Genomic DNA, 24,418 nt, shown 5'->3' with positions numbered 1-24,418 from the left:
GTGTGTAACTGTACATCTGGTTTATCGTCTAAGAAAGTTTGTATTTCTACCGTATCTTCCCCAAACTAGGCACCGGGCTGTCAACTTGTTCCTGCAGGGCTATGAGAAGTCCTGGATTGAGGCAGAAGAACACTACTTTGAAGATAAACTCATAGAGGACCTTGCTGTTAGTTTATTTAAATTATTCCTTTTTAAGGACTACTTGCGTGTGTTGGATTAAGTGGTATCTAGCGGTGAGGTTGCAGATTGCAACCAACTGAATATGCTTCTGCTTACTTTCCATTCAGGGCAATTGTAAAAAAACATGCAGGAGGACTCGCTCCCTATATAGATGTAAGGGGTGCACTCTAAACTGACTAATTCCTAGATTTAGGTTATTAACCTAACTGTATCCCACATTGGACAGCTTCTGTCTAACATTCTATCAAAATTTCACATTAACTACTGATATAAATGATCATGTTATGTTTACAATTAATTAGGTGGTGTGAAACTAGAGTCTAACTTCTTATCTTTCCCCCTGTATATTGTTTTAACTGTATACGATAGCTTCGGGTTTACAAGAGTCGGCAAAGGACGATAACATCGGTGAATTAGCCGTGTGCTAACTGTATCCCACATTGGACACGTGCATCTCCTCGCTGTAAAAAATTTGGGGGGTGCTGAGAAAATTAAGGAAATTGGATGTTTCTGAGTAAGCTAAATATATATATATATATATATATATATACAGTCAGGTCCGGAAATATTTGGACAGTGACACAATTTTCATAATTTTGGTTCTGTACGCTACCACAATGGATTTGAAATGAAATAATCGAGATGCAATTGAAGTGCAGAATTCCAGCTTTAATTTGAGGGTATTCACAACAAAATTGAAGGAAGGGTTTAGGAATTGCAACAATTTTCAAACATAATCCCCTCATTTTAAAGGACCTAAAGTAATTGGACAAATGAATATAATCATAAATAAAATGTTCATTCTGAATATTTTGTTGAGAATCCTTTGCAGGCGATGACTGCCTGAAGTCTGGAACCCATGGACATCACCAAGCGCCGGGTTTCCTCCTTTGTGATGCTTTCCCAGGCCTTGACTGCAGCTGTCTTCAGTTGTTGTTTGTTTGCAGGTCTTTCTGCCTTAAGTTTTGTCTTAAGCAAGTGGAATGCATTCTCGATCGGATTGAGATCAAGTGATTGACTCGGCCATTGTAGAATATTCCACTTCTTTGCCTTGTAAAACTCCTGGGTTGCTTTCACAGTATGTTTTGGGTCATTGTCCATCTGTATGGTGAAGCGCCGTCCAATCAACTTTGCTGAATTTGGCTGAATGTGAGCAGACAGAATGTTCCTATAGACTTCAGAATTCATGAGGCTGCTTCCGTCTGCTGTCACATCATCAATAAACACTAATGACCCAGTGTCATTAGAAGCCATGCATGCCCAAGCCATCACACTGCCTCCACCATGTTTTACAGATGATGTGGTGTGCTTCGGTTCATGAGCCGTTCCAAGTCTTCTCCATACTTTTCTCTTCCCATCATTCTGGTACAGGTTGATCTTAGTTTCATCTGTCCAAAGAATACTGTTCCAGAACTGGGCTGGCTTTTTTAGATGTGTTTTGGCGAACTCTAATCTGGCCTTTCTATTCTTGAGGCTTATGAATGGTTTGCACCTTGTTGTGAACCCTCTGTATTTGCTCTTGTGAAGTCTTCTCTTTATGGTAGACTTGGATAATGATACGCCAACTTCCTGGAGAGTCTGTCTCACCTCAGTAGATGTTGTGAAGGGGTTCTTCTTTACCATTGAAACGATCCTGCGGTCATCAACCGCTGTTGTCTTCCGTGGTCGTCCGGGCCTTTTTGGGTTGCCGAGCTCACCAGTGCGTTCCTTTTTTCTCAGAATGTACCAAACTGTTGATTTGGCCACTCCTAATGTTTCTGCTATCTCTCTGATGGATTTCTTCTTTTTTCTCAGCCTGAGGATGGCCTGTTTCACTTGCATTGAGAGCTCCTTTGACCGCATGTTGTGGATTCGCAGCAAACACTTCCAAATGACAATGCCACACATGAAATCAACTCCAGGCCTTTTGCCTGCTTAATTGATGATGAAATAACGAGGGGATAGCCCAAACCTGCTCATGAGAACGCTTTGACTTAATTGTCCAATTACTTTAGGTCCCTTGAAATGAGCGGTCTATGTATGAAAATTGTTGCAATTCCTAAACCCTTCCTCCAATTTTGCTGTAAATACCCTCAAATGAAAGCTGAAATTCTGCACTTCAATTGCATCTCAATTATTTCATTTCAATATCTGTGTGGTAGCGTACAGGGACACAATTATGAAAATTGTGTCACTGTCCAAATATTTCCGGACCTGACTGTAAATATCACCGTTATCAACCATCATTATCAACACATGGACCGCACTTCTGTCCTTCACAATAAAATACAGTTTTACAGATACCTGAGTGTCACCAGAGCGTTCTTACTGCTTACGAACATAAACTAAATTTCACATGTAGATTGTGAAATATGTATAAATCTATTATACCTACACTGGTGGTGGCAGTCTTATTCCAAATGACCGCAAGATACCGGAAAGTGGGGCATTGCAGATATGTCCGATCAGGGATATAAGCGCCGAACAGTGTCCAATGTGGGAAACAGTTCCTATATACCCTCTTAAACATAATTATGAATATTGTATACTAGTTCTGCCACTAGAACCCCTAAATCCTACACATCGGAGCTTTAAGACCATTCTTTTTTCAATGTGAATCATAGAGTCTCATGTGACAGTGAATGTGTGTTTATTTCAGAAACCAGGTGACCAGGAACCATCTGAGGAAGAGGAGGGGGTCAAACACATTGATCCACTGCATCAGCTCATTCAGCTGTTCAGCAGAACAGCCCTCACAGAGAAGTGGTGGGTTCTCATAGACATACTATGAAAGATACAAATAACGGCAACAGTTCCATTTCAACACAGGATGTAGTTAATATGTTAGCAAACTGCTTCCATCGGAATCTGTCGGAGTGTTGACTGATGTTCAGCTCCCTTTTTTGTCTTCCTTCTTTGTTGTTTGACACCAGGCTCACACAGTCTACAGTTTTGGGGGCTCCTGGGCAGTTTACATCCATTTGGGATATTTTGTATCAAAAAGATCAGCTCAAAGTAGCTAAACGTTGTATCCAGCTGCATTTGATTTTCAGTAGTACCAGTGGACCCCTCACATAACCAGATTAATTTGAGTCAATGCTGCAATAAAATCAAAAACCTTCATGCAGCTTAAATGATAAAATATGTTCAGTCGTCTGTGCAGTCAGTTAACAGGTTGTCTTTTTGTGTGTGCATGTATTTCCTGTTGCAGTAAACTGGATGAGGATAATCTCTACATGGCCTATGCTGACATCATGGCTAAGGTACCAGCTACTGAAAACTAAATCTTTTCAAAACTTGACAGTAAATTAGCTGGCAATTCACAAGAAGATGCTGTCCACATATCACTCTAATGGTAACGGCTATAAGGAGTGTGCATCAGACTGACTTGGTTATGAATGTACTATGTCATGAGCATGAATGAGTCTTTCTGACTTTTTGACTGATCATTAAGTGAGCCACACCGTTCATTTTTGAAAAAAACTTAATTTTGTGCTTAAAGTTGCAAAAAAGATGGTTGTTGCTAAAAGGGGAAGATGACGTATGACAATAGTCGTTCTAGAAGTCATGTCTTCTTTTAAGCTTCCGATCATATAGTTAATGCTAACTCATAGTCTGTGAGTTAGCTAGGTGTAGTTAGCCCCCCTTAGTTATTGCATTAGCTAACTGATGGTCTTGCTTAAATGCATTCACAGTTTCAAAAGTATTTGAAAGCATAATAAAACATTTTTTACAGATTTATCACATCTTTATAACTAGTCCAAATTCTTCCACTTTATTTGAGGTCAAGGGAAATATTAATGGCGCAATTTGAATGGTGTCATGACCAACCATGACTGTTTTTTATATAACAATAACGATACATAAAGCTAAATACTTAATTTAAAAGTAATAACTATGCCTGCTATGACATGTTTATGATAACAGGATATGTTGTCGGGGTTCATGTCAAATTGTCATAACAAAGATATCTTAAACAATGGCAACTTTGCATTTACAGTGTCATAATTAACTGAATTTATGACATGTCATGTCAGTCTTATCCGCACCCCTTCAAATACAGCGTTACTATTCTAATTGACATCACTCTGCACCCCTTCAGAGCTGCCATGATGAAGAAGATGAAGATGGAGAGGAAGTAAAGAGTTTTGAGGTAGGTAATTAGTCACTCACTCTGTCTGCCTATCAGTCAGTCACCATGATGGTCACAGCTGTAAACAGGCATATCGCTGCCTGTCAGACACGTGTCCTGTTTTACATGAATAGGAGAAGGAGATGGAGAAGCAGAAGCTGTTGTACCAGCAGGCACGGCTGCATGACCGCGGAGCTGCTGAGATGGTGCTTCAAACAATCAGTGCTAGCAAAGGTAAGGTGTACTTACTGAAGGCCCTGCCTCACTGTATATAATATACAAATTAGTTCATCAAAAGTTCTGTATACTCACTTTCAGTGCTCAGGTTTACGCATGTAGGTGTAGACAGCAAACATGTCACATTTTCAAAAACTGGACTTGTAAGGTGCTTACATCTTTGCAGAACTCCAAAGTCTTGCACAGAATTATTGATAATCAATCAAATCAAAATCAAATCAAAATTACTTTATTTATCCCCAAGGGGAAATTCAGTTAGTCTGGTAGAATCTCTGGAAGAATGAGACAGCCTGATGGCTGTAGGAGAGAAGAATCTTTTGTATCTCTCCGTCCTGCAACGGAGATAATAACTTAATTTTGTGCTTAAAGTTGCAAAAAAGACAGTTGTTGCTAAAAGGGAAAGATGACGTGTGTCCAACCTGGCTCCAACCACAGAACCAGCTCTTTAGACCAGTCTGTCCAACCGCCTTCATCTCTGTGTGTGATGCTGCCTCCCCAGCAGACTGCAGCATAAAACAACACACTACCACCACAGACTGATAAAACATCTGCACCATCTTACTACAGATGTCCAGAGATCTGGGCTTCAAGAAGAAAAAGAGGTGGCTCTGCCCCTTTTTGTAGAGACCGTCTGTGTTTAGGGACCAGCCCAACTTATTTTCCAGGTATACACCTAGATACTTAGAACTTGGCACCACCTCCATGTCCACCCCACAGGTATTCACTGGCTGAAGAGGGGGCTTGAGTCTGCAGAAATCTCTGATCATTTCCTTAGTCTTTGAGGTGTTCAGTAGGAGATAGTTCTTGTGACTCCAGTCACTGAAGGCTTTTATCAGATCCCATATTCAGTTTTCTGTCCATTCCTGATACACGCCACAATAGCAGTGTCGTTGGAGTACTTCTGGATGTGGCAGGACTCAGAGTTGTATTTGAAGTCCGCTGTGTACAGTGTGAATAGGAATGGAGCCAGAACAATCCCTTGTGGATAATGACTAATCAATCACAGTGTTAATGAACAGAGACGGAGCGTAATGCATGATATTCCAAAGACTGAGACCAGGGGCTGAAACACTAACAAAATGCCTGTAACTTGCTAAAAACATTAGATTTAAGCATGTCAAATGATCATTTGAGCACTATATGTCCAGTACCAGAGAGCACAAGTTAGCTGTTAGCAAGCTAATGTTAGCTTTGTGTTAACAAGCTAAAGCACTTACAAGCATAATCCTGTATAACTTTCTGATTTATTTCCAAATTCTACAACAATACAAGTTAAATCTTATCAAAATGATTTAGCTTTAAGAAATGTAGTTAGCATAGATAAAATACTTAGCCACAAAACGCACTGCACATGTAACGTTTGGCACAAGTCGCTTTAAAAACTAGATTTTTTCGGTTGATTCGCTTGTATAAACTTATTCATAGATTCTTAGCCATATTGGTAGTGCATTTCACCACAGTGACAGTTGACCTGAAATTTATTGAAGACTGATTATATGGCCATATAAATGTGCACTGATTCTTTGTTGGGTGCGTTGTCAAGTCGGGCTGTTTTTCCTGTGTCATTCTTTTTCTCCAGGTGAGATGGGTCCCATGGTGGCCTCTACTCTGAAGCTGGGAATAGCTATTCTCAATGGAGGAAATTCTACTGTACAGCAGGTATTTAAGTCTTCAGTTTTATTATGATTCTACTATTGTTACTGTTTGCATTGTGTTTAAAGGACTACACACTCAGTGGTCACTTTATAAGATACAACTGTAAATTCTAATGCAATCCAACTGTGTTTAAATGTTTTAGTATTGAGGTCATAGTAAGTGATGGTGTTATATTGGACTGTATTATATTCAGAGGGGTTCCTAATATTCTGCCTCCCTCATATATGTAAATAGGGAGGACAAGAAATGCACCTGCCAATATAATAGAACAACAGCAACCTAATAACTATGAAAATAATTGACACATAAGTGAGTAACGTGAATTCTTGTACAATATATGCAAAGTAACCCAATATTCCAGGGTGCTTGTTGAGACCTTGTCAGAGAGGCGCTGTTCTTGATAAGCAATTAAGACCATGTGTGGTTGTCCTTCTGTTCTTGTTTTAAAGCATAATTTGGTCTAAAATATGACTCAGCTGTTCCATTGTCCTTTGTGGTTTTTCTCTGTCTCTCTGATAGAAAATGTTGGATTATCTGAAAGACAAAAAGGATGTGGGCTTTTTTCAGAGTCTGGCTGGTCTGATGCAGTCATGCAGGTAACGCTACAAACTCTGGACCATGTGGGATCTTGACAGCAATCTGTCACAGTGACTATATTTTCATGCACTTATCCTCTAATGACAGTAAGACATATGTGTCAGATTATATATCTCTCCATACACATATAAAGATTCACAATAGGCCTACATCTGTCTTTGTTCCAGTGTTCTGGACCTAAATGCGTTTGAGAGGCAGAACAAAGCAGAAGGACTGGGAATGGTGACAGAGGAGGGATCAGGTAAGCTTCGCTACACTATGTTTACACCTCTCTGATCACTGGTTATAGCAATAGTAGAAAGTTCTATGAATGTTTATTTTCAATGCGTTGGAATTTGGCGTGTACTGATGATGTATAATTTGTTGAAATTGCATGTCTTTTCTTCACCAGGTGCAGGTTAAATTCTTAAATGCCACTTTAATTAACCTAAGGATGGTACATTTAAACCTACCTATTAAAATGAAATCCTGAAACCATTGATTTCATAAAGGGAATGCTAAAAAAGGTAGATTCCAATGTAGCGGAAGGAAAAACTTTTTCCCACCAATTAAAAAATATTTATGATAGAAAGCATTTACATTAAAAAAGCATTCTTTTTATCCTCTTTTTCTTGCTTTGTCCCATTTATTCTGTCATCACTTTGGTTGAGGAATTTGTTGATTTTTTGATCAAGTTGTAATGCAGTACCACCTGTTTTTCATATGCATTATCCAGTATGATTTCCTAGTGTACCTGTGTACGTGCTTATGATTTTCCTGTTACATCTTCTTTGTGTATATATTTGTTACAAATGTTCGTAATCATATTTTAGATTGTATACTAAATTAAAATCTTAAATTCTCAAATATAAATTTTCCTTTTATTTCGTAGTTTGGATTACTAGACTTTAAAATATAATCATAACTTGCAAACTGACTAACTTCTGGATATTAATAGGTAAATATGAGATAGTGGTATTGAAAAATAAAATAAAAAAGTAAAGTGTATTATCATGTAACAACTTTGAAATTTGAGACAAAGATCTCTTAAGATCAAAGTGAGATCAAAGATGGTTTCTTCTAACCAATATCTTTTCCAAACCTGAACCATGACCTGCCCTGCCCACGCCCTGTCTCTACCTCAACAGATCAAAACACATGTGAGACAGCCCCAACAAAAGCCTTTTTTTATTTTTTAGTTAAGAAGAAGAAACTATTTGTAAATTAAGTTGAAGTGGTGGCCTAAAGGGTAGAGAGGGGAGCTTGTGACTGCAGGGTCACAGTTTGTTACAAAGGCCACAAGCTTGAACGGTCACTAGGTTTATCCCAAACTGGTAGGAATAATCTGGGTGAGGAGTGAAAGAGCAGGATTTAAACCATCCTTTACCATCCCACCATCCACAACTAAGGTGCCCTTGAACAAGCCCTTAACCCCAACCACTCCAGCAGATAATACTGTAGTTGTCACCCTTATCCTAAGCCAACTGTAGCCCTAACCCTTACCCACCTACTCCAGCAGATAAGACTGTGGTTGTAACCCTACCCTAAACCAACTGTACCCCTTACCCTAACCCAACTGCTCCATCAGATAAGACTGTACCCCTTACCTGCTCTAGTAGATCAGACTGTGGTTGTAACCCTTACCCAACTGTACCCCAACTGCTCCAGCAGATAAGACTGTAGTTGTAACCCTACCCTAAGTCAACTGTACCCCTAACCCTTACCCAACTGCTCCAGCAGATAAGACTGTGGTTGTAACCCTATCCTAAACCAGCTGTACCCCTAACCCTTACCCAACTGCTCCAGCAGATAAGACTGTAGTAATAACCATTACCCAACTGTACCCCAACCGCTCCAGCAAATAAGAATGTGGTTGTACTAACTCTAAACCTACTTCTAGGTACCAGTGCATTTTTCCTGAAAAGGAGGGCATTGCTCTAAGTGAAACTTCCCTCAATAAATAATAATAATAAAAATAGGTAAGTGACATAGGGGGGTGCAGAAACATGATTTAAAGATTCTCCAAAAGGTGAAAGGGACAGCTCATAATGATTGTCCAACTGTATGATATATTTCACTGAATTTAATGATATACAGCCCTTTTGAATGCAAAATGTAAAAAAAACACCTTAACTAACCAGTAATTATGTAAAAACTGACCTTGTATTAATAATTACTACACCTACTATACTTATACTACTACACCTACTATACCAAAAAATGTTTTTCTACTCATAATTTCGCTTTCATTGTCTGGTAAATACAAAGTAATCACACTAAGCAGCTTTTTAAAGACCCTGTTAACTAAACAGGTTCACCATGAGTGCATGTCCGCAATCAAAAAAAGGGGGGGAAAGCACAAGATCTTGGTGTTATATTTATATATTTCAGTTTTCTTTTAAATGAGTCATTGAGTTTTACTGAGCTGTACAGGTTTCTGTCGACACATTATACTTTTCCCTGTTGACCAAACAACTAAATTCGGGAATTTTTAAAGCTCTTTTCCCTATATGTAATCTTTTTTCTTTGTTTCTTTCTTTGTTTCTTACTTTCTTTCTCTCTTTCTTTCTTCCCCCTGTTTTCCTTTTCTCATTTTGGTTTACTGCACTTTCTTCCCTTCCTCAGTCATCACTCATGAGCGTGGTAATTATGCCTTCTGCCATTTCCTTGTGTGTTGGTCGGTCTCGCTCTGCCCTCTCTCTCACGCCCGCTCTCACCCTCTTTCTCTCTCTTTCTCTCTCTCGTTCTTTTACTATGGTTGGTTATTTGTTGTGTCAGTTCTGTCCAGGTCCTGAGTTTAGACCTTCAAACCTCATCCTTACCTGCTCTTTGCCTGTAGCTACTTTTCTGCCTTACCCTCAGCATTCTAACCTCTTTTTTTTACTAGGCCAATTATAACACTCTCTGGTTGGTTTTGTAGTTGGTCTTTTACAGTTTAAAGTCTTAGTCTACCTCTTAAATTTGATGTAAATTGTGTCATGTCTTCCTCTGTCACAATAGGCAAAGTGATGATGACTATGATGACTTCTTTTTGAATCTACAATATAGATGTTAAGATTTAAAAATCCAGACATGAACAGGCAGAAGTAGAAGAAATGCAGCTAGTGTCACAACCTGCCGTCTAAAACAGAACCCATGTATGCCTCCTTCTCAGGATTTGTACAGTATCTGGCACATGCTAAATATTACTAATACTTACCATCCTCCACCCCTACCCTCTCGGTCATGTAGTAAATCTAAAGTCAGTTGGTTGTTTTGTCTTAGTAATGGAGATGTTTATTGTGCTGGTTGTTATTTGTTGTGAAGTGTACAGTCCCATCTGTGTTCTCAGCCTCTATCTCTGTCCTTTTCTGACTCACTGTCTTAGGGCTGCAATGAACACAAAAATACCACAATCAGCCAACCGAAATGGTACATTCAGCGTCCATTCAAGCTGCATATATTAACACTTTAATAACAAAAATGAATCGATGTGTAATGTGTATTTTAGTGTCTTTCAGCTCACTGTTTTGGTTTTAAGGTGTGCAACATCGCTGCTTTGGTTCAGTCTCATCAACATTGTTTGCATCAGGCAGCTGTTCCACTGCACACCAGCTCAACACCAAGCAGCAGACAGACACAGTTAGAGACGAGCTGGTGAACACACAGGAGCATTTAGCAGCTAATGAGCCAGATATGTCCTCCATGACTTGGTGGAGAACAAACCAGAGCTAAAAAGAAGAGTGAATATTGGACTTTTCTTCATCGAGTAGACACTTGCACAACTCCACGTGAATGTTGTTCTGTGTCTGATGGAATGCGGAATTGGAAATTTATGGCATGTTCAGTATATGATTGAATAATATGATACCATGCCAATGTTTACAGCTTGTTCCGCTCCCCCAAATTGGCCTACAAAAAAATACAATAATTACATTTCAGTAGTCCACCCTCAAAGATAAATACAGTCTCCTCCATTCGTCACTTTAGACTCAGTTTCCAGTTTATTAGATACACCTAGCTAAAACTACACTGTAAAAAAAAAGGTAGAAAGTCTGGCAGCAAAAGTTGCCAAATAATAATAAATAATAAATTTTATTTGCAATGCACTTTACATTAAAGGAAATCTCAAAGTGCTAACACTTACTGTCAAATAACAGTAAACAACTGTAAGTTACAGATGATTTCTTTAAAAATACAGATAATATACTATTTTAATATAATGTGTGTGTGTGTGTGTGTGTGTGTATATATATATATATATATATATATACATATACATATACATATATACATTACCTTTTTATTATGAAGGTAAGTGGATTACAACTTATGCTGCCAGGCTTTATATTGGTTTTTTTACAAATGCTTTTTACATTTTTTTTATGTTAAATTGAAATTTTTCTGTAAGTGAATACTTTTTAATTATTTTTTAAAACTTAGAATACACTGTAATTTAACATTTAAGACCATTAAGCAATTGAATAATACTGTAAAAAAAAAAAAAAAAGCTATGTTTTCCCATTATATTAATTTACAGATTAATTATTAATTTCCCTTTTGTATGGCATTTGCACAAAAGAACAAGAAAAACCCTTTAAAATAATGCAGTTATTTTAACAGGACAAATCCTCTCCTCATTAAGATTATAACGTTCAGTTTATAACTGTTGTAGAGAGCTGCTGTTTTTCTGTCTTGCATAGATATTGTATTGTTACTCTAAATGGGCTGGACAAAATAATAGTATATGATTAGTTATGTTATAGTTATGATTAGTACAGCTGATCTTACATTAGGACAGATGAGAAGACAAAAAGATTAGGACATTAAACAACTTTACAAACAGTAAGAACAGTGTGATGTTAAAGATTGTAATGCATATTCTTGCTGAAAAACATCAATTTTAAGTATTCAATGTATAGATTTATATGCACAAAAAAAAAACTGAAATCGCCAGTGGTTGCAGCCCTGCTTATTACTCATCTCTCATCTTTACATCCGTTCTGTTTGGTCCACCTCTTTTCTTTTTCTCTGTCAGTGTTGCACTTTGGACTTTAAAGTGGCTGTTTTTGGCCCTGCTGCTCTTCGAGCGGAGGGGGGTGAACTCTGATCCTTTTTTCCTTCCTTCCTCCCTTCTTCTCTCTGTTAACTGGCTGAGCTGTGGTCTGTAGTCAGTGTACATGTCTTCATGACTGTTTTGCTTAAGTGAGAAAACTTGATTTGAATAACCCGTCCTTATTTTATGATTTAATGTTTTTACTTATTTTCACCCCAGTATTGTATGTTAAATTCATGATTTGGTTGTAGCTGTAGTCATGCATTATACTGTGTACAGTGTAACGACCTTCCATTTCCGATGGATTAGAGGAAATTTAATGTGCATTTATTGTACATCCTTAGCATTTTTTATAACCCCCTTTTTTTAAAATCCTTGTTAAAATATCAGGAATAAAACGTTTATATTGTCTCATAATTTTATCAACTGTGAAAAATGTATTCCCCCTCCATCTGGTGAGAATAAGCCTGAAAGTGCCTGTACATAATCAGTAAATTGTAGTTCCCCTCTATTCTTATGATGTTGAAATGTGTATGAAATTCAGTGTACTTAAAAAAAAAAACATTTTTCTTTAAAAAATAATATAGTATTTTAAAAGAAAATTATTTTGGGGTCCAAAAAAAGGACTTCCTAATGCCTCCAAAAAGCTCCCAGAAAACCCTAAGATGACTCAGAAAGGAGGCCCAGACTGAACCCTCTCAGTCCATCCACTTGGTACAACACATATAGTATAGGATATGATGAGTTATGACCATTATGAAGATGGGTTGGTTACTGGGGAGGAAGTGGGTATAATCTCTTATATATCCCAAAGGCTTTTTGGCCGATAGGTGAGTAAACTCGCAGAAAAAGAGGTCGGTATACCACGTTCACCTGCATAAACCCTCCACTACACTACACTACACCCTCCACTACACTGCAGGGGACCCAGTTTTGTCTAAGTACAACAGCTCAGAAACCCGGAGGGAGCTCAGAGTAGAGCCGCTGCTCCTTCGCGTCAAAAGGAGCCAGTTGAGGTGGTTTGGGCATCTGGTAAGGATGCCTATCGGGCACCTCCCGTTAGAGGTGTTCCGGGTACGTCCAACTGGTAGGAGGCCCCGGGGAAGACCCAGAACATGGTGGAGGGATTATATCTCTCCTGGCCTGGGAACACCTCGGGGTCCCCCAGGAGGAGCTGGACGTTTTGTGGCTGGGGAGAGGGGCGTCTGGAATGTTCTGCTTAACCTGCTGCCCCCGCGATCCGGCCCCAGAAAAGCAGATGAGAATGGATGGATGGACAACAGCGAGGAGCTTTTGGCCAAAGTTCATGCTGGTATCTGGGCTGACCACATGGAGTATGGGGAGGAGTTGGCCAACAGGCTTGGGCGATTTTGAAATATACTATGGTATCTGGATTTTCAATACAGTCATAAATAAGAGACCTGTCCTTTCAGCAGGTCACCGATGCCACCTTAGGTCAGTCTTGGTCAGTCTTGGTAGCTGAGAAACATGGCAAATTTATTCTTGATGTTAGGTGAGCAAGTCAACATGGACCAAGCTGTGTTTGGGTGATTTTTGTCTTTATTTTTGCAAGTTTAATGGAACGTCTCTAAAGAACAACAAAGAGTTTCAGTGCTGTTCGGTGGACAGCTGCTCATCGGCATCTGGGGTACGGGAAAGACAGCAGACAGCAGGACAGCAGGATTTTTAACTTCATACTCAGTGAATTTGGGATTTATGTCATTCAAACCAGAGTTGGTAGTTGTTGGAAAAGTGAAAAGACTTAACAAAGAGGGGTTTCTTTCTATCCAGTTTGAATTGCTTTAACAACTCAATAAAGGTAGTCTTTGTTCAGGGGACATGAATGGTTTAAAGGATGATTAAGAGGAGGATTTATTGTTGGGCCAGTGTACCGCCTGCTGTGATGGTTGATCGAACTACGAATCCTTCTCTTTTTGTGGCACCATACAGCTGAGAGATGGATTTGGGGTGGTCCCTCCTTCACTGACTCTGAAACTGTTGTGGTTTGTTGGATGTATTCCTACACTGGTCAAAACTTCTTAGCCATGTTCCCAGATTTTTTCTGGACAGTATCTACCACAGGATGGACGTGGAAAAACTAGCATGTCAATCTTTCACTTGTGGAGCCATCCCTGGCCGCTTATCTGCTTATCCCATCTCACAGACATGTTGTATGAGGCCCTCCTATCCAACACTGCAGGTTATCCACTTCTCTCTGATATCCCTCTGGAGCTGCTAGATAAGGATCCCTCCTTTTTCATTATTAAGGTCTATTTGGAGGCTATGTCTGCCTATCACGTTGGCTTTGATGGAGTGACGCCAGGCACTCAGCTACTGCCCATGCATATTTTAAAGGGAGTGTGCCACTGAAATCATGGTTAAATCAAGCATCATTTAATGGGATTTGGCTTCAAGCTCTTGGTGGTCCCTCATTTCATCAGAAACATCAGAAAATATGAAGTAGATATGAAATGTATTTCATCATAGACTGCACAGCTGAGGGTCTCACTACTTCAAATTCTGGAGTTTTTTTTAATGCCTTTTTCAGTTTCCTGCCTACTCTAGCTTTAAAGGCATATCTGCTAGTGATATGTGCTGCAGCTAGTTGGTCATCACCAAACACTCTTGATCAGTTTAATATGTTCGATGTGAGAGGCCCTTGGGTCGCACGTCATGTCGTTTCTGCTGGGTCTATGATGCCCTAGATTGATGGAGGTGAGGATGAATATACGTCCCATACCATATGTGTTGTACTGAGTGAATCAACTGAAAGGGAGTTAAATGTGATGTCTATAACCTGTGTTTCCAGAGGGTTGAGGTACAACACAATATTTCCCCACTTATAGCTAGGCTCCATGAAGAGCAGCAACAAAGGGATATTCCATACTTTGTGTTTTACCTTGTTCCTCTCGCTGTTAAATTGGCAGCAATATTATTTATGCAATCTGAAGAACACACCCTTTGCGGTTGGATTTGAACCTGTTACTAAAAAGTAACACATACTGTTTTTTAGCACATAGTCAGATCTCTTTTTGTTTTACATTACAAGTGGATATTAAAAAAAGTAAGGGAACTAAACATCTGATATCTGGTGGGAAAAATCGGCACTTCCATTAAATTGCCCGAATTGAGAAAGAAATGTGCACTTTCAGTCTTAGTTCAGAGCCACAGATTTTCCTCCCTCAGCCCAGTCCAGTTTGTTGTCATATTGTATGGATGTATTCTGTTAATGTTTCTGTTGTTGTATAGTGTCTCATCTTTCTTTCTCTGACTCTCTTTTCCTTTTGCATTCCTTGGTTCAAAGCAGCATTTTAGCAGAGTCAGAGCAGCTGTCCTCAACTTCCTCAATGCATTTGTAATCAACGCAGAATCTACAATAAGAAGCAGCAACCAACATGTTTTTTTCTTTTTCTTAAACCAAACCAGCTTTGAGAAAACATGAAAAACGTCCAAATCCAGTCCTGACTGTAAAATGCTGCAGTTTAAAAACCAACCCACTTCAGACTACCACCAAGCGCTGTGGCTGCCCACTGCCCATTCAAGAGTGTGTGTGTGTGTTTGCATTAGTTCAAAATGGTGTATTATGACCCGACACCTTTTACTGACTGAAAGAAAACACTGGGGATTTCCTCGCATTAGCACCATCTCTTTTTAATACTTCTTCACTCTCCATCTTCTTGTCTGTCTATATCCCTTTCCTATATGTTGTCTGCTTTTGTCTCCCCTGTTCTCTGACTTTCTTTATATGTATGTGTGTCTGTTTATATGAATGTGCGTGTGCATTCGTGTGTGTGTGTGTGTGTGTGTGTTTTTGCACATTCCCGTTTTCCCGTGTGTGTGTTTGTGCATACCTATGTATGTGCTTGTGTGTCTGCATGTGTCTGTCTGTGTACGTGTGTGTGTGTGCATGTATGTGTATGGGTGTGTTTCTTCTCTCCGGCCAGGTGAGAAGGTCATGCAGGATGATGAGTTCACCTGTGACCTTTTCCGCTTCCTGCAGCTGCTCTGTGAAGGACACAACTCAGGTTTGTGTGCAAGTTCTCTGTTACTTACTGATTCAATCTTGGAATTTGGCTGAGCATCTAGTATGGGCTGAAATATGTGCCACCAGAAGATGATTTTGAATTATTTATATGTGAATTTGAACTGCTTAACTTGAATAATTGCACTAAAAAACTGAATTTGAATCACATATTTTGAATTTGTATTGTTCAATTTTAATCATTGCATTGAAAAACTGAATCTGAATTGTAATTTGAACATCCGGGTAGTTGAGGCAGAGCAATCGAGTGCAAAAAACGGAGGTGCTGATTGGCCGAAGAGGCACTATGGCAACCAGGTGGCAACAAATGTTACAGAAGAAAACGGAGGTGCTGATTGGCCGAAGAGGCGCTCTGTGTATCTGTGCTCGATTGCTCTGCCTCAACTACTATAAGTGGGGAACATTGTTCGTCGCAGAAAAATGAAATTGAATTTTGCGAACTGAATTTGAATTGTGAGAACTGAATGTTCAGTTCCAAACTAATAAATTAAGTTTCAAATTACAATTCAGATTCAGTTTTTCAATGCCATTATTCAAATTGAACAACACAAATTCAAATTATGTGATTCAAATTCATTTTTTTAATGCAATTATTCAAGTTGAGCAATTCAAATTCAAATATAAATAATTCAAATTCAGTTTCTGGTGGCACATATTTCAGCCCATAATCTAGTGCATCTACTTTTAGGGTTAATGTATCAATGCTGAGCGTGTTTTTAAGTGTGAACCAGTAACATGCTGCTTATAATTAGATTGCACTGCATAGGGGTGGGTGATATGGCCCTAAAAGAATATCACGATATTTCAGGGAATTTTTTCAATAACAATATTTTTTACAATATGACAAAATGCTAAAAAAATATGATTTAAATTTAATGTTTTTCTGAATCTGTATAAATAGAAATTGTACAACAGAATGAAAAATCTAAATTGTATTGTTAAGTGCAAATTTCAACAATTGCCAAATACAAAAAACCTATCTAACTTTATGCTTCTATTTCACTACATTTTAAAGGCAAATATTGTATTTTTTTTACTCCACTACATTAAGCTGCTGGCTTTAGTTGCTTTCAGTTCAAGTTTAGGATTTAACTTTAAAACGTGATTAAACATTTTTATAGATTAAACCACAGAAAAGTATATCAAGTAGTTAAAATCAGCCCTACCTCAACTACTATAAAATAAACGAAAAATGGTTATCGAAAAATGTATATAGAATATACTATGTTTACTCGTGGATTTAACTCTGATTTCCAAGAAAACATTTCATGAAATGCACTTTTTAAAAGAAAAGTTTTACAAGCGCAACTTTGCAGTGTTTTACGATGTCCTGTTTCAGACTTCCAGAACTACCTGAGGACGCAAACAGGGAACAATACGACCGTCAATATCATTATTTCTACTGTTGACTACCTCCTCAGAGTACAGGTAAGCTCCTTTCGTTCACTCCTGCTACTTCACACATTTTGTATTGACATCTCTTATGTTGAGCCATACAGTTCTCATATAGACTAAAAACTATATAATTCATATTCAGTACAGTGGAATGTTAGATAAAAGACAGTAATCTAAGCAACACAACTAACATTTTAATACTTTACTAGTTTAAGTGTAGACTAATTATTACCTGCCTCCCAAACAGTATTTCCCATTTTGCAGACTTGCAGTCAAGCAATGCAAAAACACAGTCTGGAAAATAGTAAAATTGGCCGTGTTCTGCTTGTATTACTGGATGGAAAGTCCCTAAAACAAACATGTCCCTGATGAAAAAAAAAATGCAGATTGCTCCATTATTTTCCCCAAACTTTTTTCTCTTGTAACTAGTTGTTATTCCATTCACACTTTTATACATTCAGCTCCACTGGTATACTACTACTGTCACTACTACTCCTACTAAAAATAATATTGATAATAATCAAAACTGTTAAAACTGTTTCTTTAGTTGGTTTACTCATAGTTTATCTGTCTCATTGTTGTTGTCTTTTATTTCACTCGTTTGACTTCCCCTCCCCTGCTCCTTCCTGACTCTACTGCAGGAATCCATCAGTGATTTCTACTGGTATTATTCTGGGAAAGAGGTCATTGATGAGCAAGGCCAGAGGAACTTCTCCAAGGCAATTAATGTGGCCAAGCAGGTTTTCAATACTCTCACAGAGTACATCCAGGTATGAGAAGATTGTAACTATCAATGTTGAAGTCACTGTCAGAATGAACTAATATCTGCAGAGTGCTCTCAAAAGTTGATGAAAAGGTCTTAAATCAGTCAAATTGAAGGTGTTTACTTCTGATCATATTTATTTGGGGAAAAGTTCACAGTCACAGTTATCAACCTGGCCCTGGCAGTTTAAATATTGACGTATCCTTCATATTAGATTAATATACCCCAGATACCACTTATGTGTTTATTCAGCAGGTGATTTGCAAGGTAGTGTTTCCATGTTTCAATGTTATCTACTCACTTTTATAAATGTAAGAAACCTGCTGAGTAGATATAATTGTTGCTTGTTGTCAGATTGTGATTGTTACTCATGATGTCCTAGGGTCCATGTACTGGCAACCAGCAGAGTTTGGCCCATAGTCGACTGTGGGACGCTGTGGTTGGGTTTCTGCATGTCTTCGCCCATATGCAGATGAAGTTGTCTCAGGTGAGTTAAAGCCGCTGTGGGACTACGGGTCTATGAAGTTACTCATGGTCACCAAATACGGTGCAGCAGATCTGCTTGTATTAAATTGTGTGTGTGTGTGTGTGTGTGTGTGTGTGTGTGTGTGTGTACCCTTGTATTATTTGCTATGAGTATACAACAACACATTCAAACAGCAATACAAAAATAGAGTAATCACTGAGTGAAACAACGTGTGGATGGCTTGTAACTTCTGAACACTTTTTCATATCAGGACTCTAGTCAGATTGAGTTACTGAAAGAACTGATGGATCTTCAGAAAGATATGGTGGTCATGCTGCTTTCGATGCTAGAAGGTAGGTTCACTTTCATGAGTACTGCCGTATTAAATAATAAAACATGACTGGCTCACTGACAGAGCTGATAGAAACACAAAGTCACAAGGGTATTTGTTTACTGAACATTGTTAAATCAGTCTTGGCAGTGTGTGGTAAGTTTGGTTCTATTTGTTGCTGTCAATGGGGCTAGACAGGCTGACGATGATATAAACAGACTAATTTAAGTGTCTGCAGACACATTGACATTTCATCTCAAACATTGATAAAACAATGACACAAATTAAGCTTTTGCTACGCTTTGAATTGTCACATTAAGTACATATTTTAAATGTGGCCGACTAGTATACATTATTCTGAAGGGATGTTTCTTGTTTGACAAATTCGTCTGGTAAATAAGACACTGCTCACTTGTCAGTGTCCTCAGACAAAATGAAAAATGTCATGACTAAACAAGTATCAGACAGTTAACCTTGAGGACAGGGCCAAGCATTGCAAATATTTTTTATCTCCTCTAGATAGTTAAAAATATGTAATTTTGTGTTGTGGTTTCAAGGATCTTTTTATATTGTAAATGTGTTGTCTTGTTTGGCAGGTAACGTGGTGAATGGTACCATTGGAAAGCAGATGGTGGACATGTTGGTGGAGTCCTCCAATAATGTCGAGATGATCCTCAAGTTTTTTGACATGTTCCTCAAACTGAAAGACCTGACATCCTCAGACGCCTTCAAGGAATATGACCCTGACGGAAAAGGCAAGGCTCTAAAAACACATTTTGTTCATCATATTTGTCATTGGGGAAGCATCACAATCAGTTGAATGTATGATGTCCAGAGTGACATAGAGAGAGCTGGTGATGATTTGTAGATTCATGAATGAAATCACAGGTGTCATCTCCAAGAGAGACTTCCATAAGGCCATGGAAAGCCACAAACACTACACCCAGTCTGAGACAGAGTTCCTGCTCTCATGTGCTGAGACTGATGAGAATGAACTTCTGGACTATGAAGAATTTGTGGAGCGCTTTCACGAGCCAGCCAAGGTAATGGCCTTGATGTTTACAGATTGTTTTAAGTCTTAAAATGGCCTTGATTGTCCAAATGTAAACCCTGAATGTATCAAAAATCTATTTTTAGACAATGGTTTCCCAAAGAGGCTTTAGGAGGAGAACTTTCTTTTTTATTTAAGTTTGTGTCTTTCTTTTTTTATTTTTTTTATTTGTTGGAACAGATAACGGAGTTGGTGCAATATCAAGCAATATCAGAATAGAACTGGTAATTTGGTACAACTCTGATTCCCAAAAAAGTTGCAACATTATCTAAAACACAATTAAGACAGTGTGATAATTTACTAAGTACTTATTATTGTAGATAATTATAATTCCCATGTCATATTGTATATCAATCTCATATTTCATATAGTTATTTAAGTGTTTTACAATATTTTATTTTCTGTCTATTTTCTTTGAGTCTTGAATATTCTTGTGTGCTTTGTTCTTTCCTGTCCATCCATCCATCCAATCCATTCACATCCATCCAATTCATTCACATCCTACCATCCATCCATCCATCCATCCATCCATCCATCCACCAATCCCATATAGCTCATTATTTAACCCCTAAAAATAGACCCAAATAACAGCATTTTACTTTTGGATGTAACTGTGGCACCATCCTCAAGTGCCACATTTTGTACAGGATTTCAGAGGTTGGTTATATAGTGGGCAATATGCAGAAAAAGAAAAATTTCTACAAAAGAACAAACGACAATCTAAACTAAACTGTCATTCATAGGACATTGGCTTCAATGTGGCAGTTTTGCTGACCAACCTGTCAGAGCACATGCCTCATGACACCCGGCTGCAGACCTTCCTGGAGCTGGCAGACAGCGTCCTCAACTACTTCCAACCCTACCTGGGGCGCATTGAGATCATGGGCAGTGCCAAACGCATTGAGAGGGTCTACTTCGAGATCAGCGAGTCCAGTCGAACACAGTGGGAGAAGCCTCAGGTAAAGATGGTACAGCATGGAGAATGACATCACTTGATTTGGTTACAGTATTGAATAGAGTCGACGAATTCACAAATTTCCTTCCAGCTCCCTTTTTGTATTAATATACCTTCTGCCCAGGTCAAAGAATCCAAGCGTCAGTTCATCTTTGATGTGGTGAATGAAGGAGGGGAGAAGGAGAAGATGGAACTGTTTGTGAATTTCTGTGAGGACACCATCTTTGAAATGCAACTGGCAGCTCAGATGTCAGACGCGGGTGAGCGCTCAGCAATGAAAGAGGAGAGTGAGCGGGAGAAGCCAGATGAGGAGAACCCTGAGATGGGTTTCTTTTCTGTTACCACTGTCCGCATGGCTCTGTTAGCTCTGCAGTACAACGTCATGGTGCTGATAAAGGTGAGACCACACACAGCACTTAATACAGATAAAAATCAAAGTGTTTCTATGTGTGTATTTTAAACAAATAGTTGAAATGTTTTTTTTTGTTTTTTTTAATATGCTTGCTCCAAAAATACAGTTTATTGTAAAAAGAAACCGTTAAAACAGACTTTATCATCAAAATTTGAACTTTCTGGCAGTCCTTAAACAGATCATAGGTTACCAAATTTTTCCATTAGAAAAAGTAACCAAAACCAAGCTTGAAATTGTGATATTTCTGTCAAAATCACTGAATTCTACATGTCTCATTTAAAACATTGCCAAAAATAAACCATTTGGAATAACAAGATCCTGTTTAAAAAACCTTAAATTCTGTGCTCCTCAGCGTAACTGTTAAGTCAAGATTTATTTTGCTCAGTCACATGACAAATATTCACTGAAAGTCAGACAGAACTGCAAGCTGTTTACACAGAGCAGAGAGGAGTGGACAGGAGAGATTGGAATAAGAGGTTGTAATATTTACAAATAGTTCTCCAATTTTTTGAAGGGTTGTTTTCCCAACTGGCAGGTTAGCTAAGGATGGAAATCATGTGGCCATCAAACCCAGCCCGGGGGTTCGACCCCCCACTGTGAGACATATGTTTTGTTCAGTTTAGTATCGACTGGGTGGAAGATGGGAAAGGCTGTGGCCCTGGCAGTTTAAATATTGACATATCCTTGATTGACCTTTTAGCAGGTGATTTGCAAGGTAGTGTTTCCATCAACAATTTCATGGAAACACCAAAATTGGATGAAACTTCTGAAATTTTGTGAGTGGCCAAAGTTGTCCAGTTTTTTCTTGTTTTTTCTCTCTCTTCTCTTCTGTTTACTGATGGATTAGCCTAAAGCATCACATTATACTGCCACCTTTTGACCAAAGTACGTTTATGCAGCTTTGTTTTTTGCTCTTAACCAGTTGATGGAAACATCCCTATTTTGCATTTTCTTTAATGCAACATTTCAAAATTTCGCTCCAAAATTCGCTTTGACTGTAATGGAAATAAGGTCATAGACACATGCACATTGTGTTTCTATCACTTTAGAGGACATTACATTGACTGAAATTAATTTCCTGGATAATTTTGCTAATCAGGTCCCTGACCGCTACTTGCCTATTCCTAACCTTTATTCTAAACTTAACCTAACCCGAAGTCTTTACCCTAAAATGCAAGGATTTGTGTCATGGTCGCAGATACTTGAAAAAGGCTCTACAAATGCACAGAGTTGGCAGATATCCATTCCATTCAGCAATCCATTCACATCCATCCATCTGTTGATCAGTTGGTTAGCTGGCAAAACTAACGTCTAACGGGTGATGCTAACTTTAGGGTTAGGGTTTACTTATAATTACGCAAGGTCATGGTCAATAAACAACTTGCAAACGATACGGTTGCGTTTTACTAGCTCCTTCCAAAGATTCTAGCGTTGCAGAGCGTGACTGTTTCGAACTGCTTCCTTAAAGGGTTCTTTTATTTGTACCTTTTCTCTCTTTTCAGGTACTGTCTATGAAGAGTTTGAAGAAGCAGATGAAGAAGATAAAGAACATGACAGTGAAGGACATAGTGACCACTTTGGTTTCATTCTACTGGTCAGTGTTGTTGGGCCTCCTCCATGTGGCATTTAGTGTGGCCAGAGGATTTTGCCGAATCTTCTACAATACCTTCATGGGAGGAAATCTGGTGGAGGGGGCCAAGACCATAAAGGTTACTATGCATATACTAAAAGACAGGAGCAGCATGTTCTCAGGTCATTAAAAGAAACTAAATACAGTCAGAGCTGTTCCTAAATACATACATTTCCCCCAACCCAGGTGTCAGAGCTGCTGGCCAACATGCCTGACCCCACCCAGGATGAGGTGAGGGGTGAAGGGGAGGACAGAGAGAAGAGGTCCTCTGACCGCAGCTCCCCTAAAGAAGACCTGGCTGACCTGGCGGTGAACACCAGTGAGACCGAGCTGCTGTCTGACATTTTTGGCCTCGACTTACGACGAGAGGGGGGCCAGTACAAGATCACCCCACATAACCCCAATGCCAGCCTGACCGAACTACTCAATTCTCCGGTTCCTTCCCAGACCCCCCCAACCCCACCCACAGCACCTCCACCTGAGCTCAGACGGAGGCATCAAGTAAGTCAAAGTTTTCTTTATTTTCCATATGGTCAGAGGACAAGGGCTTTGAAAATGAAAATCTCATACCATGTTATTTTGTCCGACTTCCCGAGAAGACCTAAGACCATCTAGTTTAATCTGTTTCCAATATCTGCTTTGTCAGATACAGCCTCTGATATAAAGAAAGGGATTTAAGTTCAGAAATGAAAAGAGGTTTAGTCGTCAACTCCAACTGTCATCATATTCTGATTGAAATGTTGCTAAATTCTGATTGGTGCATTGAAGTCCCGCCCACTTCAAACCAGTGTAAAGAATCCTATCAGTTATAAGAAGAATCTCATTAAGAAAATAGGTTTAGTAAGCCATGCAGCTAGTATTCCTTAAATACACTTGTTTGCAAATTGGTTTGTTTGTCTAATTATATTTTCTGTTTCAGTCGAAGAGCGATTCCTCAGATGAAAAGGAAGCAACGACAGAGACAGAACGGGAACCTGAGAAAACATCTGAGTATGTACACATTTTTGTTATGTAATTTGATTGCTAAGACATTGTAACTATCATAACAGTCAAAAACACTACATAATGTATGGACACACAGTGTTTACTTTCATACAGTATACAACTGTAAATTGTCATTAAACCACAGTTAAGGAAGAGTTACAACCTGACACCACTACTAGTTAAATTTCACTGTAAGCTTAGGTGAAAAAAATTTCAAATGTGCAGCAATTTTAGTGTGTGCACCTACCACACGGCAATGGCAGAGCAGATTCACAGCCATACACTGTCCAGAATGTGTTTTAGCATGAAACAAAAGACGCAGACAAATGATCTCAGCAGGACAAGTTTAAAGTATTCCAAAATTAATCCAAAAGCATTTAAAATACGCCACTTATTTTGAGTTATCTAATGGAATAGGTAACAAATTACATTTAATTATTATTTAATTTGTTTTTATTTAATTTCAATTTCAATTTATTCCATTCATGGTAATGATAAAAAATGGAAAGAAAATACAGACAATTCATGTTTACGGATGCTTAAAATGCAATGTCCCTCTGTTATCCTAATCTTCTGAACTGAAAACAAACAATT

General features: G+C 38.7%; 1 protein-coding gene across 1 annotated transcript in view; it reads left to right on the top strand.

The window, feature by feature from the left end:
* The window catches only part of LOC131959479 (ryanodine receptor 2-like), a 241,865-nt gene that overhangs the window by 192,599 nt on the left and 24,848 nt on the right, over nucleotides 1–24,418 (top strand). Inside the window, exons 81-101 of the mRNA XM_059324681.1 lie at nucleotides 70–166; nucleotides 2,819–2,925; nucleotides 3,371–3,422; nucleotides 4,262–4,312; nucleotides 4,426–4,525; nucleotides 6,108–6,187; nucleotides 6,704–6,780; nucleotides 6,949–7,022; nucleotides 9,386–9,403; nucleotides 15,740–15,820; nucleotides 17,177–17,265; nucleotides 17,874–18,002; nucleotides 18,378–18,482; nucleotides 18,733–18,814; nucleotides 19,389–19,547; nucleotides 19,681–19,835; nucleotides 20,587–20,802; nucleotides 20,923–21,195; nucleotides 22,713–22,919; nucleotides 23,027–23,341; nucleotides 23,760–23,830. Coding sequence (XP_059180664.1) covers nucleotides 70–166; nucleotides 2,819–2,925; nucleotides 3,371–3,422; nucleotides 4,262–4,312; nucleotides 4,426–4,525; nucleotides 6,108–6,187; nucleotides 6,704–6,780; nucleotides 6,949–7,022; nucleotides 9,386–9,403; nucleotides 15,740–15,820; nucleotides 17,177–17,265; nucleotides 17,874–18,002; nucleotides 18,378–18,482; nucleotides 18,733–18,814; nucleotides 19,389–19,547; nucleotides 19,681–19,835; nucleotides 20,587–20,802; nucleotides 20,923–21,195; nucleotides 22,713–22,919; nucleotides 23,027–23,341; nucleotides 23,760–23,830 — 2,538 coding nt within the window. The remainder of the gene's footprint in view (nucleotides 1–69; nucleotides 167–2,818; nucleotides 2,926–3,370; nucleotides 3,423–4,261; nucleotides 4,313–4,425; nucleotides 4,526–6,107; nucleotides 6,188–6,703; nucleotides 6,781–6,948; nucleotides 7,023–9,385; nucleotides 9,404–15,739; nucleotides 15,821–17,176; nucleotides 17,266–17,873; nucleotides 18,003–18,377; nucleotides 18,483–18,732; nucleotides 18,815–19,388; nucleotides 19,548–19,680; nucleotides 19,836–20,586; nucleotides 20,803–20,922; nucleotides 21,196–22,712; nucleotides 22,920–23,026; nucleotides 23,342–23,759; nucleotides 23,831–24,418) is intronic.

This window comes from Centropristis striata, chromosome 21, assembly GCF_030273125.1.
Source record: "Centropristis striata isolate RG_2023a ecotype Rhode Island chromosome 21, C.striata_1.0, whole genome shotgun sequence".
NCBI classification, from domain to species: Eukaryota; Metazoa; Chordata; class Actinopteri; order Perciformes; family Serranidae; genus Centropristis; species Centropristis striata.
The sequence above is the reverse complement of the archived record's forward strand: the minus strand, read 5'-3'. Positions and strand labels throughout refer to the sequence as shown.